The sequence below is a fragment of the Bufo gargarizans genome, chromosome 2, assembly GCF_014858855.1.
Source record: "Bufo gargarizans isolate SCDJY-AF-19 chromosome 2, ASM1485885v1, whole genome shotgun sequence".
Lineage (NCBI taxonomy): Eukaryota > Metazoa > Chordata > Amphibia > Anura > Bufonidae > Bufo > Bufo gargarizans.
The window spans coordinates 346,588,014-346,607,341 of NC_058081.1; the positions used below are offsets into that span (position 1 = coordinate 346,588,014).

The 19,328-nt window shown below is 45.4% G+C and overlaps 1 protein-coding gene across 1 annotated transcript in view; it reads right to left on the reverse strand.

Moving 5' to 3' along the window:
- Positions 1 to 19,328, reverse strand: part of SNCB (synuclein beta) — a 111,331-nt gene that overhangs the window by 49,252 nt on the left and 42,751 nt on the right. The window contains exon 5 of the mRNA XM_044277400.1: positions 1,566 to 1,684. Within this exon, the coding sequence (XP_044133335.1) occupies positions 1,566 to 1,684 (119 nt within the window). The remainder of the gene's footprint in view (positions 1 to 1,565; positions 1,685 to 19,328) is intronic.

Genomic DNA, 19,328 nt, shown 5'->3' on the forward strand with positions numbered 1-19,328 from the left:
ACATCCAACACAACATCCACAAACATCTAACACAACAGCTGCAAACACCTAACACAACAGCCACAAATATCCAACACAACAGCCACAAACATCCAACACAACAGCCACAAACATCCAACACAACAGCCACAAACATCCAACACCACATCCACATATCAATGTTTACATTTTTTTTAATTGTGTGAAATAAATATCCAACACAACAGCCAGAAGTATCCAACACAACAGCTGAAAACATCCAACACAACAGCCACAAATATCCAACACAACAGCCAGAAGTATCCAACGCAACAGCTGAAAACATCCAACACAACAGCCACCAACACCCAACACAACAGCCACAAACATCCAACACAACAGCCGCAAACATCTAACACAACAGCCACAAACATCTAACACAACAGCTGCAAACATCTAACACAACAGCCACAAATATCCAACACAACAGCCACAAACATCCAACACAACAGCCACAAACATCCAACACAACAGCCACAAACATCCAACACAACATCCACAAACATCCAACACAACAGCCACAAACATCTAACACAACAGCTGCAAACATCCAACACAACAGCCATAAACATCCAACACAACAGCCACAAATATACAACACAAGAGTCAGAAATATCCAACACAACAGCCATAGATATCCAACACAACATCCACAAATATCCAAAACAGCAAGAAGTATCCAACACAACAGCCACAAATATCCAACATAACAGCTACAAACATCCAACACAACAGCCACAAGCATGCAACACAACAGCCACAAATATGCAACACAACAGCCACAAATATCCAAAACAACAACCACAAATATCCAACACAACAGCCAGAGTTTAAGGGATTATTACACAGGCCGATAATGGGAAATTAACAAACATTACCAATCAGCCAATTAATGAATAAACCCTCCTTTATTGGTTGATCAAATCTTTTTTGAGGACATGAAAATGCTTACTGGGCGGCAGCAGATCTCTCTATGTAACCTGTGGCTGTGCTGCCAACAATATGCAAATTGAACGAGCATGACCAACTATACTTCTTTCAGTTTGCATCAGTTGTTGTCATTTTGTCATTGATTGGCACATGTTTAAGGCCAGTGTAAAACTACTCTTACTTCTCAAAATCTAGACTTATTACCTTACATGAACATATGCTATCGAAATATTGACCATCTAAGGGTGCCTTCACACACGACAGATTTTGTAGCAGAAATTACTGTGACTGAATATCAATTCCATTCATCTAAATGTGGCTTGAAGAAATCCATGAGCTTGGCTTAGCATTAGAACAACCCCATTCATATGAATGGAACGGATTTGCAGTTGCCGAGATTTCTGCAACAAAATCTGCCACGTGTGAAGGTGCAGTAAAGTGGCTGTATACAAGTGTTTCCATGTTGATTCATGTTACTGAAATGAGATCAATCATATATTACTGAATTATGTAAAGGCACCTGTATACCAGTAAGAATGATATGGGGCAATACAAAGTCCCCCACAGGTGACATAGAAGTCATGAAAGAGTTTCTAGTAAAATTGTCAACATCCCACCTTTATATCTGAGGGAAATTCATCCTTCTTCACTAGGCCAGTGGCTGCAGCAATGTTCCCAGCACCAGACATGACAGCTCCACCCAGATGAGATGCCTGCTCTTTGGTCTTCTCAGCCACTGTTGGGAACATTGAAAAGAAGTAAGCATAGGATTGAGGTGGTAAAAACACGTGGCTCATGGCTGCTTCCACACACACATTTTTTGTAGCATTCTTTAAGCAGCGTTTTTGTTGCATTTTTTCCACCTGCCAGATAGTACTTTAAAGGCAATAGACTCTTTGGGGGCAACTTTCACTTTAACTGTATTTGCGGACAAGCAGACTTAGGGCGCATTTAGACGCCGCCGCTGTGTTTTGTGGTCCACAAATTGCAGATCCGCAAAGCACAGATGCTGCCTGTGTGAGTTCCACAATTTGCGTAATGGAACGGGCGGCCCATTATAGAAATGCCTATTCTTGTCCGCGATTGCGGACAAGAATAGGACATGCTAGGTATTTTTTTCGGGGCTGCAGAACGGAACAATGGACGCGGACAGCACACAGTGCACTGTACGCAACTTTTGCGGCCCCATTGAGATGAATAGGTCCGCAAAATTGCAGAACGGATGTGGACCCATCCATACAGTCGTGTGAATGAGCCCTTAGGGGGAGATTTATCAAACTGGTGTAAAGGAAAACTGGCTTAATTTCCCATAGCAACCAATCAGATTCCACCTTTCATTTTCTAAAAGAGCTCTGAAATAAAGGTGGAATCTGATTGGTTGCTATGGGCACCTAAGCCCGCTCTACTTTACACCAGTGTTGATAAATCTCCCCTATGATGATTTACACTGAATCTGTCAGAGAGCTGCTCTGACGGCTCGGTCTGTAGCTCTTATCTCTGGTCTCCTCACAAACACTCATTAAAGCCTTATCCTTATCAGGTAACATAAATGAGTGTTTATGATCTGTTAGGCTTCGTTCACACAGTCAGTGTTCGGTCAGTGATTTCCATTAGTGATTGTGAGCCAAAACCAGGTACGGGTCCAAAACACAGAACAGGTGCAGATCTTTCCCTTCTACCTTATGTTTGTGTAGGATCCACTCCTGGTTTTGGCTCACAATCACTGATGGAAATCACTGGACGAGCACTGATGTGTGAATGAGGCATTAGGGGTTCAGAGATTAATCTATATTATAATGCATAAGAAAATAAACTATGCAAGTAGCCTTGACTGTTTTGTGAAATTTGCTGACATTGCTTGAATAAAACAATTTTTTGGAGTGCTGCCTTCTCATTATTGATTTACTGTGTTGTGTATACAGCTCCAATGAAGAGCTATCTGTCTTTGTGGTTACAGACCACTGTGCAAACAAGCCCTGTGCTTTTTGTCAATAGGGTGCAAATGGAAGGGAGTATGTCTGCAGGATCAGACTCCGGCTCGGACTGGCCCACAGGGGTACAGGGGAATCCCCCGGTGGACCCCTGAGCAAGGTGGACCCCTAGTCTCCCACCCCCTGCATAAGTAGCACATAACTTACTGCACTACATAAATATATTCAATGTACAGCACCTCAACCAGCCTATGTTCATATATGAACATTAAAGATTATTAAAGAAACTACCCAGTTTATTATTATAGACACGATCAGGTAGCTGAGATGAGTTCTAGCTATAGAGGAAAGCTGCCAGTGTCCTCTTCTCCCCAAGATCTACCTTCTCAAAGTTGCTGCAGGGACCCCCATGATAAATCATCTGGTATCAGGTTCCCCCCCTTGGCTATGTGAGCAGGTAATATTTGTATGTATTCGTACATTGGGCCTCCAAAATAAATTTTACTGGTGGGCCCTAGGCACCCCAGTCCGACACTGATCAGACTACATGTGTCTGGCGTGTAGTCTGTAACCATGGGGGCACTGATACGGAATCAAGTCTATTTGCAATGACATCACATTTTTGTTGTAATTTTAGATGCCCCCAAAATAAACAAAAAAGTGTACATAACCTGGATTTCTAAATCCAAAGCATAGCAAATAGCAAGAGAATAAGAAGCTAATGAAGTGGGTGGGTGTTTTTGCTGCCTGAAAGCGAACCTCTCACCATGAAAATGCAATGTAAGCTACCATGTTAAAGAGCAACAAGGAGATTGAGCAGTCTTATGGGAAAAGATTCAGTAAATCTTGTAATTTATACATTTAAATTTCTGCTCATTCTGGGCTTTGAAGTCCAGGAGGCGGTCCTATCAGTGATTGACAGCTATGTATACACAGTTATTGAGGGCACTGCCCATCCTGCCCATCAGTCCTGTTAGTCACTAATAGGAAGGATGGGCAGGAATATAAATGAATTATACATAGGGATGAGCGAACTCGAACTGTATAGTTCGGGTTCGTACCGAATTTTGGGGTGTCCGTGACACGGACCCGAACCCGGACATTTTCGTAAAAGTCCGGGTTCGGGTTCGGTGTTCGTCGCTTTCTTCGCGCTTTTGTGACGCTTTCTTGGCGCTTTTTGAAAGGCTGCAAAGCAGCCAATCAACAAGCGTCATACTACTTGCCCCAAGAGGCCATCACAGCCATGCCTACTATTGGCATGGCTGTGATTGGCCAGAGCACCATGTGACCCAGCCTCTATTTAAGCTGGAGTCACATAGCGCCGCCCGTCACTCTGCTCTGATTAGCGTAGGGAGAGGTTGCGGCTGCGACAGTAGGGCGAGATTAGGCAGATTAACTCCTCCAAAGGACTTGATTAACTGATCGATCTGCAGCTGTGGATCATTGAGCTGCTGATCCTCAATTGCTCACTGTTTTTAGGCTGCACAGACCGTTTGTCAGTCACATTTTTCTGGGGTGATCGGCGGCCATTTTGTGTCTTGTGGTGCGCCAGCACAAGCTGCGACCAAGTGCATTTAACCCTCAATGGTGTGGTTGTTTTTTGGCTAAAGCCTACATCAGGGTGAAGCTGTCACACCAAGTGCATTTAACCAGCAATAGTCTGTTCATTTATTGGCCATATACAAAATCAGGGGCAAGCTGCGCCTGTCACCAAGTGCATTTAACCCTCAATGGTGTGGTTGTTTTTTGGCTAAAGCCTACATCAGGGTGAAGCTGTCACACCAAGTGCATTTAACCAGCAATAGTCTGTTCATTTTTTGGCCATATACTAAATCAGGGGCAAGCTGCGCCTGTCACCAAGTGCATTTAACCCTCAATGGTGTGGTTGTTTTTTGGCTAAAGCCTACATCAGGGTGAAGCTGTCACACCAAGTGCATTTAACCAGCAATAGTCTGTTTATTTTTTGGCCATATCCCAGTCTAATTCTGTCACTAAATCCATACCGGTCACCCAGCGCCTAAATACTAGGCCTCAAATTTATATCCAGCTAAATCTGTCCCTAGTGCTGTAGCTGGGCGAGTTATTTAGTGTCCGTTCAAGCACATTTCTTGTTCTGGGTTGAAATACAATTCCCAATTTAGCAATTTCATAATTTAGTGGTTTCTGCTATATCAGAGCTATTTGAAATCTATCCCTAAAAGGGTATATAATATTCAAGGTGCACATTGGGTCATTCAGAATAACTTCACACACACCCGCTACTGTGTATTTCCAAGTCTAATTCTGTCACTAAACCCATACCTGTCACGCAGCGCCTAAATACTAGGCCTCAAATTTATATCCAGCTAAATCTGTCCCTAGTGCTGTAGCTGGGCGAGTTATTTAGTGTCCGTTCAAGCACATTTCTTGTTCTGGGTTGAAATACAATTCCCAATTTAGCAATTTCATAATTTAGTGGTTTCTGCTATATCAGAGCTATTTGAAATCTATCCCTAAAAGGGTATATAATATTCAAGGTGCACATTGGGTCATTCAGAATAACTTCACACACACCCGCTACTGTGTATTTCCAAGTCTAATTCTGGCACTAAACCCATACCTGTCACCCAGCGCCTAAATACTAGGCCTCAAATTTATATCCCGCTAAATCTGTCCTTAGTGCTGTAGCTGGGCGAGTTATTTAGTGTCCGTTCAAGCACATTTCTTGTTCTGGGTTGAAATACAATTCCCAATTTAGCAATTTCATAATTTAGTGGTTTCTGCTATATCAGAGCTATTTGAAATCTATCCCTAAAAGGGTATATAATATTCAAGGTGCACATTGGGTCATTCAGAATAACTTCACACACACCCGCTACTGTGTATTTCCAAGTCTAATTCTGGCACTAAACCCATACCTGTCACCCAGCGCTTAAATACTAGGCCTCAAATTTATATCCCGCTAAATCTGTCCTTAGTGCTGTAGCTGGGCGAGTTATTTAGTGTCCGTTCAAGCACATTTCTTGTTCTGGGTTGAAATACAATTCCCAATTTAGCAATTTCATAATTTAGTGGTTTCTGCTATATCAGAGCTATTTGAAATCTATCCCTAAAAGGGTATATAATATTCAAGGTGCACATTGGGTCATTCAGAATAACTTCACACACACCCGCTACTGTGTATTTCCAAGTCTAATTCTGGCACTAAACCCATACCTGTCACCCAGCGCCTAAATACTAGGCCTCAAATTTATATCCCGCTAAATCTGTCCTTAGTGCTGTAGCTGGGCGAGTTATTTAGTGTCCGTTCAAGCACATTTCTTGTTCTGGGTTGAAATACAATTCCCAATTTAGCAATTTCATAATTTAGTGGTTTCTGCTATATCAGAGCTATTTGAAATCTATCCCTAAAAGGGTATATAATATTCAAGGTGCACATAGGGTCATTCAGAATAACTTCACACACACGCTTCTGTGCATTTCCAAGTCTAATTCTGTCACTAAATTCATACCGGTCACCCAGCGCCTAAATACTAGGCCTCAAATTTATATCCAGCTAAATCTGTCCCTAGTGCTGTAGCTGGGCGAGTTATTTAGTGTCCGTTCAAGCACATTTCTTGTTCTGGGTTGAAATACAATTCCCAATTTAGCAATTTCATAATTTAGTGGTTTCTGCTATATCAGAGCTATTTGAAATCTATCCCTAAAAGGGTATATAATATTCAAGGTGCACATTGGGTCATTCAGAATAACTTCACACACACCCGCTACTGTGTATTTCCAAGTCTAATTCTGGCACTAAACCCATACCTGTCACCCAGCGCCTAAATACTAGGCCTCAAATTTATATCCCGCTAAATCTCTCGTTACCGCTGTCCTGTTGTGGCTGGGAAAGTTATTTAGTGTCCGTCAAAGCACATTTTTTGTTCTGGGTTGAAATACAATTCCCAATTTAGCAATTTCATAATTTAGTCGTTTCTGCTATATCAGAGCTATTTGAAATCTATCCCTAAAAGGGTAGATCATATTGAAGGTGCACATAGGGTCATTCAGAATAACTTCACACACACGCTTCTGTGCATTTCCAAGTCTAATTCTGTCACTAAATCCATACCGGTCACCCAGCGCCTAAATACTAGGCCTCAAATTTATATCCCGCTGAATTTGAATACAATACATTGGGCCAAATAATATATTTGTTGTTGTGGTGAACCATAACAATGAGAAAAACATCTAGTAAGGGACGCGGACGTGGACATGGTCGTGGTGGTGTTAGTGGACCCTCTGGTGCTGGGAGAGGACGTGGCCGTTCTGCCACATCCACACGTCCTAGTGTACCAACTACCTCAGGTCCCAGTAGCCGCCAGAATTTACAGCGATATATGGTGGGGCCCAATGCCGTTCTAAGGATGGTAAGGCCTGAGCAGGTACAGGCATTAGTCAATTGGGTGGCCGACAGTGGATCCAGCACGTTCACATTATCTCCCACCCAGTCTTCTGCAGAAAGCGCACAGATGGCGCCTGAAAACCAACCCCATCAGTCTGTCACATCACCCCCATGCATACCAGGGAAACTGTCTCAGCCTCAAGTTATGCAGCAGTCTCTTATGCTGTTTGAAGACTCCGCTGGCAGGGTTTCCCAAGGGCATCCACCTAGCCCTTCCCCAGCGGTGAAAGACATAGAATGCACTGACGCACAACCACTTATGTTTCCTGATGATGAGGACATGGGAATACCACCTCAGCATGTCTCTGATGATGACGAAACACAGGTGCCAACTGCTGCGTCTTTCTGCAGTGTGCAGACTGAACAGGAGGTCAGGGATCAAGACTGGGTGGAAGACGATGCAGGGGACGATGAGGTCCTAGACCCCACATGGAATGAAGGTCGTGCCACTGACTTTCACAGTTCGGAGGAAGAGGCAGTGGTGAGACCGAGCCAACAGCGTAGCAAAAGAGGGAGCAGTGGGCAAAAGCAGAACACCCGCCGCCAAGAGACTCCGCCTGCTACTGACCGCCGCCATCTGGGACCGAGCACCCCAAAGGCAGCTTCAAGGAGTTCCCTGGCATGGCACTTCTTCAAACAATGTGCTGACGACAAGACCCGAGTGGTTTGCACGCTGTGCCATCAGAGCCTGAAGCGAGGCATTAACGTTCTGAACCTGAGCACAACCTGCATGACCAGGCACCTGCATGCAAAGCATGAACTGCAGTGGAGTAAACACCTTAAAACCAAGGAAGTCACTCAGGCTCCCCCTGCTACCTCTTCTGCTGCTGCCGCCTCGGCCTATTCTGCTGCTGCCGCCTCGGCCTCTTCCTCCGCCTCTGGAGGAACGTTGGCACCTGCCGCCCAGCAAACAGGGGATGTACCACCAACACCACCACCACCACCTCCGTCACCAAGCGTCTCAACCATGTCACACGCCAGCGTTCAGCTCTCCATCTCACAAACATTTGATAGAAAGCGTAAATTCCCACCTAGCCACCCTCGATCCCTGGCCCTGAATGCCAGCATTTCTAAACTACTGGCCTATGAAATGCTGTCATTTAGGCTGGTGGACACAGACAGCTTCAAACAGCTCATGTCGCTTGCTGTCCCACAGTATGTTGTTCCCAGCCGGCACTACTTCTCCAAGAGAGCCGTGCCTTCCCTGCACAACCAAGTATCCGATAAAATCAAGTGTGCACTGCGCAACGCCATCTGTGGCAAGGTCCACCTAACCACAGATACGTGGACCAGTAAGCACGGCCAGGGACGCTATATCTCCCTAACTGCACACTGGGTAAATGTAGTGGCAGCTGGGCCCCAGGCGGAGAGCTGTTTGGCGCACGTCCTTCCGCCGCCAAGGATCGCAGGGCAACATTCTTTGCCTCCTGTTGCCACCTCCTCCTTCTCGGCTTCCTCCTCCTCTTCTTCCACCTGCTCATCCAGTCAGCCACACACCTTCACCACCAACTTCAGCACAGCCCGGGGTAAACGTCAGCAGGCCATTCTGAAACTCATATGTTTGGGGGACAGGCCCCACACCGCACAGGAGTTGTGGCGGGGTATAGAACAACAGACCGACGAGTGGTTGCTGCCGGTGAGCCTCAAGCCCGGCCTGGTGGTGAGTGATAATGGGCGAAATCTCGTTGCAGCTCTGGGACTAGCCAATTTGACGCACATCCCTTGCTTGGCGCATGTGCTGAATTTGGTGGTGCAGAAGTTCATTCACAACTACCCCGACATGTCAGAGCTGCTGCATAAAGTGCGGGCCGTCTGTTCGCGCTTCCGGCGTTCACATCCTGCTGCTGCTCGCCTGTCTGCGCTACAGCGTAACTTCGGCCTTCCCGCTCACCGCCTCATATGCGACGTGCCCACCAGGTGGAACTCCACCTTGCACATGCTGGACAGACTGTGCGAGCAGCAGCAGGCCATAGTGGAGTTTCAGCTGCAGCACGCACGGGTCAGTCGCACTACAGAACAGCACCACTTCACCACCAATGACTGGGCCTCCATGCGAGACCTGTGTGCCCTGTTGCGCTGTTTCGAGTACTCCACCAACATGGCCAGTGGCGATGACACCGTTATCAGCGTTACAATACCACTTCTATGTCTCCTTGAGAAAACACTTAGGGTGATGATGGAAGAGGAGGTGGCCCAGGAGGAGGAGGAGGAGGAGGAGGAAGAGGGGTCATTTTTAGCACTTTCAGGCCAGTCTCTTCGAAGTGACTCAGAGGGAGGTTTTTGGCAACAGCAGAGGCCAGGTACAAATGTGGCCAGCCAGGGCCCACTACTGGAGGACGAGGAGGACGAGGATGAGGAGGAGGTGGAGGAGGATGAGGATGAAGCATGGTCACAGCGGGGTGGCACCCTAACGCAGCTCGGGTCCATCACTGGTGCGTGGCTGGGGGGAAAGGCAGGACGATGACGATACGCCTCCCACAGAGGACAGCTTGTCCTTATCCCTGGGCAGCCTGGCACACATGAGCGACTACATGCTGCAGTGCCTGCGCAACGACAGCAGAGTTGCCCACATTTTAACCTGTGCGGACTACTGGGTTGCCACCCTGCTGGATCCACGCTACAAAGACAATGTGCCCACCTTACTTCCTGCACTGGAGCGTGATAGGAAGATGCGCGAGTACAAGCGCACGTTGGTAGACGCGCTACTGAGAGCATTCCCAAATGTCACAGGGGAACAAGTGGAAGCCCAAGGCCAAGGCAGAGGAGGAGCAAGAGGTCGCCAAGGCAGCTGTGTCACGGCCAGCTCCTCTGAGGGCAGGGTTAGCATGGCAGAGATGTGGAAAACTTTTGTCAACACGCCACAGCTAACTGCACCACCACCTGATACGCAACGTGTTAGCAGGAGGCAACATTTCACTAACATGGTGGAACAGTACGTGTGCACACCCCTCCACGTACTGACTGATGGTTCGGCCCCATTCAACTTCTGGGTCTCTAAATTGTCCACGTGGCCAGAGCTAGCCTTTTATGCCTTGGAGGTGCTGGCCTGCCCGGCAGCCAGCGTTTTGTCTGAACGTGTATTCAGCACGGCAGGGGGCGTCATTACAGACAAACGCAGCCGCCTGTCTACAGCCAATGTGGACAAGCTGACGTTCATAAAAATGAACCAGGCATGGATCCCACAGGACCTGTCCGTCCCTTGTCCAGATTAGACATTAACTACCTCCCCATAACCATATATTATTGGACTCCAGGGCACTTCCTCATTCAATCCTATTTTTATTTTCATTTTACCATTATATTGCGATGCTACCCAAAGTTGAATGAACCTCTCCTCTGCCTGTGTGCTAGGCCTAAATATATGCCAATGGACTGTTGCAGTGGTGGCTGACATGAAGCCTGATTCTCTGCTATGACATGCAGACTAATTCTCTGCTGACATGAAGCCAGATTGTCTGTTACGGGACCTCTCTCCTCTGCCTGGGTGCTGGGCCTAAATTTATGACAATGGACTGTTGCAGTGGTGGCTGACGTGAAGCCTCATTCTCTGCTATGACATGCAGACTGATTCTCTGCTGACATGAAGCCAGATTGTCTGTTACGGGACCTCTCTCCTCTGCCTGTGTGCTAGGCCTAAATATATGCCAATGGACTGTTGCAGTGGTGGCTGACGTGAAGCCTGATTCTCTGCTATGACATGCAGACTGATTCTCTGCTGACATGAAGCCAGATCCTCTGTTACGGGACCTCTCTCCTCTGCCTGTGTGTGTGCTGGGCCTAAATATATGCCAATGGACTGTTGCAGTGGTGGCTGACGTGAAGCCTCATTCTCTGCTATGACATGCAGACTAATTCTCTGCTGACATGAAGACAGATTCTCTGTTACGGGACCTCCCTCCTCTGCCTGGGTGCTGGGCCTAAATATATGCCAATGGACTGTTGCAGTGGTGGGTGACGTGAAGCCTCATTCTCTGCTATGACATGCAGACTAATTCTCTGCTGACATGAAGCCAGATTGTCTGTTACGGGACCTCTCTCCTCTGCCTGTGTGTGTGCTGGGCCTAAATATATGCCAATGGACTGTTGCAGTGGTGGCTGACGTGAAGCCTCATTCTCTGCTATGACATGCAGACTAATTCTCTGCTGACATGAAGACAGATTCTCTGTTACGGGACCTCTCTCCTCTGCCTGTGTGTGTGCTGGGCCTAAATATATGCCAATGGACTGTTGCAGTGGTGGCTGACGTGAAGCCTCATTCTCTGCTATGACATGCAGACTAATTCTCTGCTGACATGAAGACAGATTCTCTGTTACGGGACCTCCCTCCTCTGCCTGGGTGCTGGGCCTAAATATATGCCAATGGACTGTTGCAGTGGTGGGTGACGTGAAGCCTGATTCTCTGCTATGACATGCAGACTAATTCTCTGCTGACATGAAGACAGATTCTCTGTTACGGGACCTCTCTCCTCTGCCTGTGTGTGTGCTGGGCCTAAATATATGCCAATGGACTGTTGCAGTGGTGGCTGACGTGAAGCCTCATTCTCTGCTATGACATGCAGACTAATTCTCTGCTGACATGAAGACAGATTCTCTGTTACGGGACCTCCCTCCTCTGCCTGGGTGCTGGGCCTAAATATATGCCAATGGACTGTTGCAGTGGTGGCTGACGTGAAGCCTCATTCTCTGCTATGACATGCAGACTAATTCTCTGCTGACATGAAGACAGATTCTCTGTTACGGGACCTCTCTCCTCTGCCTGGGTGCCGGGGCCTAAATATCTGAGAATGGACTGTTCCAGTGGTGGGTGACGGGAAGCCAGATTCTCTGCTATGGAACCTCTCTCCAATTGATTTTGGTTAATTTTTATTTATTTAATTTTTAATTTAATTCATTTCCCTATCCACATTTGTTTGCAGGGGATTTACCTACATGTTGCTGCCTTTTGCAGCCCTCTAGCTCTTTCCTGGGCTGTTTTACAGCCTTTTTAGTGCCGAAAAGTTCGGGTCCCCATTGACTTCAATGGGGTTCGGGTTCGGGACGAAGTTCGGATCGGGTTCGGATCCCGAACCCATACATTTCAGGGATGTTCGGCCGAACTTCTCGAACCCGAACATCCAGGTGTTCGCTCAACTCTAATTATACATACTGCATATCAATCTGCTCAGCTTCTTCTGCTCTATAAAATGGTGCCTGCATTATACTGCATTTTCATAGTGACAAGGCCTCTTTCTCATGAGCAATACAGAATATGTCAGTGTCTGTTCAGTGAAAAACTGATAATTTTGAGGGCAAATTGAATCAGTTTTTGATTGTGTTCAGTGTTTCAGTTTTTTTCCACCAGGATTGCATCTACTTTAGGCCTCTTTCACACTACCGTTTTTTTTTTTCATTTTGCGGGCCGTTTTTTTCGTTCCGTATGCATTCCGTTTCCGTATTTCAATTTTTCCGTTCCGTTGAAAGATAGAACAAGTCCTATTATTGCCCGCAAATCACGTTCCGTGGCTCCATTCAAGTCAATGGGTCCGCAAAAAAAAAATGTTTTCAGTTTTTGCGGAACCATCTATTGAAAGGGTTATGCCCAGCCCAATTTTTTCTGTGTAATTACTGTATACTGTATATGCCATACGGAAAAACAGAACGGAAAAACGGAACGGAAACGGAAACACAACGGAAACAAAAAAAGCAAAACAACGGATCCGTTAAAAACTGACCACAAAGCACTGAAATAGTGTGAAAGAGGCCTTACATCCGTTTTCAAGCACCATATTTATGAAATAAAATGGAAGAATACTGTGCTGTCAGTGGTGTTTTCACTTACACACTGAATGGACCAGTCCTACATGAAAAACTGCTGAAGATTTTTCCTGAACAGACAGAGGGTCAGAAACGACAATGCTCATGTGAAATCAATGTGACAATGTTTAGTCTGGATGCTATCCATTGTGAAAATGGACAAAAAACTTACTTGTGTGAAATATGTCTTAGATGTGCAAGTGTGTATAGATCAAATAAATTTCCAAATAATACTTTTCTTTTAGATGCATTTTGGTCAAACACTGAAAAAGAGGAGATGGGAGCTAGTCATCTTACTGACATCAGTATGATACTTCAATCAGGTTTTGGCCTCATGCACACAACCGTTTTTCGGGTCCGCATCCGAGCCGCAGTTTTTGCGGCTCGTGTGCGGACCCATTCACGTCAATGGGGCCGCAAAAGATGCGGACAGAACTCTGTGTGCTGTCCGCATCCGTTGCTCCGTTCCGAGGCCCCGCAAAAAAAATATAGCATGTCCTATTCTTGTCCGTTTAGCGGACAAGAATAGGCATTTCTACAATGGGCCGCACGTTCCGTTCCGCAAATTGAGGAAAGCACACGGCGGCTTCCGTTTTTTGCGGATCCGCGGTTTGTGGACAGCAAAAAAACTGAACAGTCGTGTGCATGAGGCCTTTCTGAAAGACTCTGCAGTTTTTGTGGTAGATTTCATGCAGTATTTTGTAGGCAAAGCCAGAAGTGATTCCAACAGTAATGGAGAATATAAAGGAAGGATAACACTTCTCCTTACTGCTGGATCCACTTCTGGCATTGCTTCAAAAAGCTAAATAAAAAAACTACAGTGGTGTTTTTAAAAAATGAAAACTCTGTGTGGAACCACACACTGTGCCAAGAATGGACATGTCTGTTCTTGGCACTGTCATGGCTGTAAACCAGAAGCCCGCAATGCTTCTCATTGAAAACATCAAGAGGCATGCACCATGCGGCTGCCAGCCTAATTTTGCTGCGGTGTCTGCTTCAAAATTCTGCCTGTGAATTTTGTAGCAAGCATGGCCTGCAGGAGGGAGGCCCGCTGGTGCCTCATGGATAGGATGAGAGTAGCTGTGGTGGCCATGAGGGGGATAGTAGTCTTTACGGTGGCTGATACCACTCTGGATTTCCCCTAGGCCACGGCTGCAGTGTACAGTGGGGTGCACCCTTTTTTTCCCCTGGGGAACACCTTTGGTTTGGGGCTCCTGCCTGGTGGTGGCTGGGGTGCACTTGATACTAGATAGTAGACAGGGTGCAAGGCAGGAGGACAGGTGCAGGGGGCCAGTATATGATGGACGTAGTAACCAGGTCAGCTTGATTATGATAAATAACTTACTGAGAATGATGAGTCTTTTTACCAAAGGTTGTGTATTGGGACAGGCAGTAGATTAATACCGTCTAAGTCTCTCTTGCACGCTCTCTGTGAATACACTATCCAATCTTCTCAATTGACCACCAGCATGCTTTTCCCATATATCTGCAATGCCCAAGCTGCAGGGTGCAGTACTAGACTGGATAACCAGTCTGTTTTAGAAATGTGGATGGCACCAGAAGCAATTAACCCTGACCATGGGCAGTAAAGTCCAAAGCTATAGGCGTACATTACCTTTGCTGACTAGCCCACCCCCTCTACCTTAATGGTCCTTAACCTTCTGAAAATGTCTGTTCTGTTCACCCTCAGAGGTTGGTTCTTAGTATAGTTGTATTTCCTTGCAGTTTGCAACTCACAGGCTTCAACCAAGTTCACAGGATGCATCCAGACCCAAATTCTTAGCTACACTCCTCTGTGGTTTAACTAGACTCCTTTGCACAATAGCCACATCACACAAGAGGGTAGGCAGGTCCAGACGACTACCCAGCAACTATAACCAAGGACTGCCAATTAACTACAGTGCCTTGCAAAAGTATTCACCCCCCTTTGACTTTTTCCGTGTTTTGGTGCCTCACAACCTGGAATTAACATGAATTGTTTGAGGATTTGCATCATTTAACTTACAGAACATGCACACAACTTTGAAGATGTTTTTTTTTATTTTTATTGTGAAGCAAACAACAAATAGGACAAAATAACTGAAAAAGTAAATGTGCAAAACTATTCACCCCCTAAAGTCAATACTTAGTAGAGACACCTTTTGCGGCAATCACAGCTCCAAGTCACTTTGGATAAGTCTCTATGAGCTTGCCACATCTTTCCACTGGGATTTTTGCCCATTCCTCCTTGCAAAACGGCTACAGCAACTTCAAGTTGGATGGTTTGCGCTTGTGAACAGCAATCTTTAAGTCTGACCACAGATTTTCTATTGGATTGAGATCTGGGCTTTGACTGGGCCATTCCAAAACATTTACATGTTTCCCCTTAAACTACTCAAGTGTTGCTTTAACAGTGTGTTTGGGGGCATTGTCCTGCTGGAAGGTGAACCTCCGTCCTAGCCTCAAAAAACGCAATAGCCCTGTGCTTAGCACCATCCATCTTTCCCTCAACTCTGACCAGTTTCCCAGTCCCGGCTGCTGAAGAACATCCACACAGCATGATGCTGCCACCACCATGTTTCACTGTGGGGATGGTGTTCTTTGGGTGATGTGATGTGTTGGGTTTGCGCCAGACATAGCGTTTTCTTTGATGGACGAAAAGTTAAATTTTAGTCTCATCAGACAGGAGCACCTTCCTCAATACATTTTAGGAGTCTCCCACATGCCTTTTTGCAAACTCACAATGTGCCTTTTTGTGTTTTGCTGAAAGTAATGGCTTTCTTCTGGCCACTCTGCCATAAAGCCCAACTCTATGGAGCATACGGCTTATTGTTGTCCTATGTACAGATACTCCATTCTTTGCTGTGGAACTCTGCAGCTCCTCCAGGGTTACCTTAGGTCTCTGTGCTGCCTCTCTGATTAATGCCCTCCTTGCCCGGTCCGTGAGTTTTGGTGGGCGGCCGTCTCTTGGCAGGTTTGCTGTTGTGTCATGTTCTTTCCATTTGGTTATGATAGATTTGATGGTGCTCCTGGGGATCATCAACGATTTGGGTATTTTTTTATAACCTAACCCTGACTTTTACTTCTCAACAACATTGTCCTTTACTTGTTTGGAGAGTTCCTTGGTCTTCATGGCAGTGTTTGGTTAGTGATGCCTCTTGCTTAGGTGTTGCAGCCTCTGGGGCCTTTCAAAAAAGGTGTGTATATGTAATGACAGATCATGTGACACTTAGATTGCACACAGGTGGACATCATTTCACTAATTATGTGACTTCTGAAGGTAATTGCTTGCACCAGAGCTTTTTATGGGCTTCCTAATAAAGGGGGTGAATACATACGCACATGCCAATTTTCTGTTTTCAATTTCTAAACAATAGTTTTATTTATATATTTTTCTCATTTCACTTCACCAACTTAGACTATTGTGTTCTGATCCATCACATAAAATTCAGATTAACAAAACATTGAACTTAAGGCTGTAATGTAACAAAACATGAAAAAAGTCAAGGGGGGTGAATACTTTTGCAATGCACTGTATTTCCACCTACATGGAGCCTTTTGTAGTACATAGTGCATAACGTATATAGTGTGAGCAATTAAGTATTTGACAGTTGTAACAATAAATCATAGAATTACCCTTTAGCAGCGAACCACTGGGTCACTGCATATGATCATCATGTGAACAGGTCCTAATTGGTCATACAGAAATTAATTCTTGTTTCCAAATATGACTCTTTAGAAGCCTTGTCTGCTTCTTATACTATTTATAAACTTATAGGTGACAAGCTTACTTACAAAAGAAACGTTAGGCTTGAAAAAGTTAGTAAACTAAATAATGTAACAAAGCCTACAGCTATCCTAAATCTGTAACATAATATGTAACACGGTGACAGAAGCTTGCTCTACTTTCTTCAATACCTTGTAGCTAAGAGTCAGACTACATTGTTAAATAGTGATTAGAGTAGATGTTGCAAATAGTCTTCCTGCCCTAGCTTGATTGATGAGAGTAGCTCCCATCCAGCAACTTTATTTTATTATCATCCTTGCTTTAAAGACGACACAGTTCTTCATGCATACTAAGCAGCAAAAACATTATTATATTATGTTCATTTATATAGCTTAGTGACTCAATATGCATTTATTTTTTAATTTGATATTTTTAGAAATGCTAACGGAAATAGTGCAGTAGTCAATATGCACCAGTTAACCAGTATGCCACGTCTTAAGAAATATACTCATTGACAAAAAAATAAATTAATAAATAATGCACTCAGATAGAAATGTTGGATGGCTGCAAAACTTGGCATGCAGTTATGTGTCAGACAAATACGTAAATGATTACAGGAGTGGTCTGATTAGATACTGGGTGTTGCCACAAGAGGGTGTAAAAGTGCTCTCAGAGTCTACTTTTGGGTAGTGTACCTCTTAGTGAGAGATCATTGTCAGCTACACATGCCTTTACAATGCACTCCAAGATATTTGCCAGTTGACAGACTTTGAGAGGGGACACATCATTAGACTGAGAGAAGCAGGATGGTCGTTTAGACAAATTGCACTCCATCTAGGACATTCTGACCTAGCTGTTAGGATATCCTGAGAGTAGTGGTTACATGAGGGCAGTTCAAATGGTGAACAGCCTCTGAATGGGCCAAACAGACCACAGTTACAGAGGATCCTTTGATCTGCCAACAAGCACAAGCAGCTACCACATTTATGTTGTCCATCATCCAGACACAGGTGGCACCTGGTCACACCACTTCCAGGAGCTTAGCAGAAGGAAACTTGATGTCATGGTACCCATTACATGTCCTGCTATTGACATGGCCAGCTACCACTGCCTTAGTTTAGAGTGATGTCATAAATGAGAAACCTGGACTACTATAGACTGGAACCATATTTTCTTTTGCAATTAATCCAGGTTCTGTTTCTTATCCGACTCAGGGAGGATTACTACCATCATTGCTCATGCCTATACACAACTATTGGGAGAAGCCTACTCCATACTACAGAACTATGCCTGATACAGTATATGAACAATCAGTCCCATTATATATTCAGTAAAGAGAGAATTTATTTATTGCAACAAAATGGGCCCAGTCATCGACTTCACCATCCATCTGCCTTCCCTTCTGCCTTTCACTTATTTCCCTAACATCAAGGGCACCCCCACCAAACACCAGGCAGGAGGCCCCAAAAGGTGTGCACTGTGGGAAGAAAGGGTGCGCCCTCCATTCACTGCAGGGCCCCAGGGAGCGATAGATTGAGGAAAGCCACCGTGAACCAATACAACTTCTTTCAGTGCCACAACTACCGTTTCCCTCCTCCTGGCTTTCCCCCCTTTGGGGTCAGTGCAAATGCTCACCCCCACACATCAAGAGTTTCCTAAGAATGTCTCTGACAGATTGCAACACTTTTTTGGCCTTCCAGGTCACCAGATTTATCACCAATAGAGCATTTATGGGACCTGCTGAGACACCAGCTTCGGCAACCTATGAGTCTGCAGGATCTACAGGGCCCACTGCAACATCTGTGCGCAAATATGTCTCAGGATACCATGCAGAACCTGTATGTCTCCATGCCCAACCATGTCTCGGGCTAGGGCTTCTTTTTTTTTTTTGCACAGTTTTTTCTAATAATCTTATCCTTTCACTCTAATATTGTAACTAGAGTTGAGCGAACACCTGGATGTTCGGGTTCGAGAAGTTCGGCCGAACATCCCGGAAATGTTCGGGTTCGGGATCCGAACCCGATCCGAACTTCGTCCCGAACCCGAACCCCATTGAAGTCAATGGGGACCCGAACTTTTCGGCACTAAAAAGGCTGTAAAACAGCCCAGGAAAGAGCTAGAGGGCTGCAAAAGGCAGCAACATGTAGGTAAATCCCCTGCAAACAAATGTGGATAGGGAAATGAATTAAATTAAAAATTAAATAAATAAAAATTAACCAAAATCAATTGGAGAGAGGTTCCATAGCAGAGAATCTGGCTTCCCGTCACCCACCACTGGAACAGTCCATTCTCAGATATTTAGGCCCCGGCACCCAGGCAGAGGAGAGAGGTCCCGTAACAGAGAATCTGTCTTCATGTCAGCAGAGAATTAGTCTGCATGTCATAGCAGAGAATGAGGCTTCACGTCAGCCACCACTGCAACAGTCCATTGGCATATATTTAGGCCCAGCACACACACAGGCAGAGGAGAGAGGTCCCGTAACAGAGAATCTGTCTTCATGTCAGCAGAGAATTAGTCTGCATG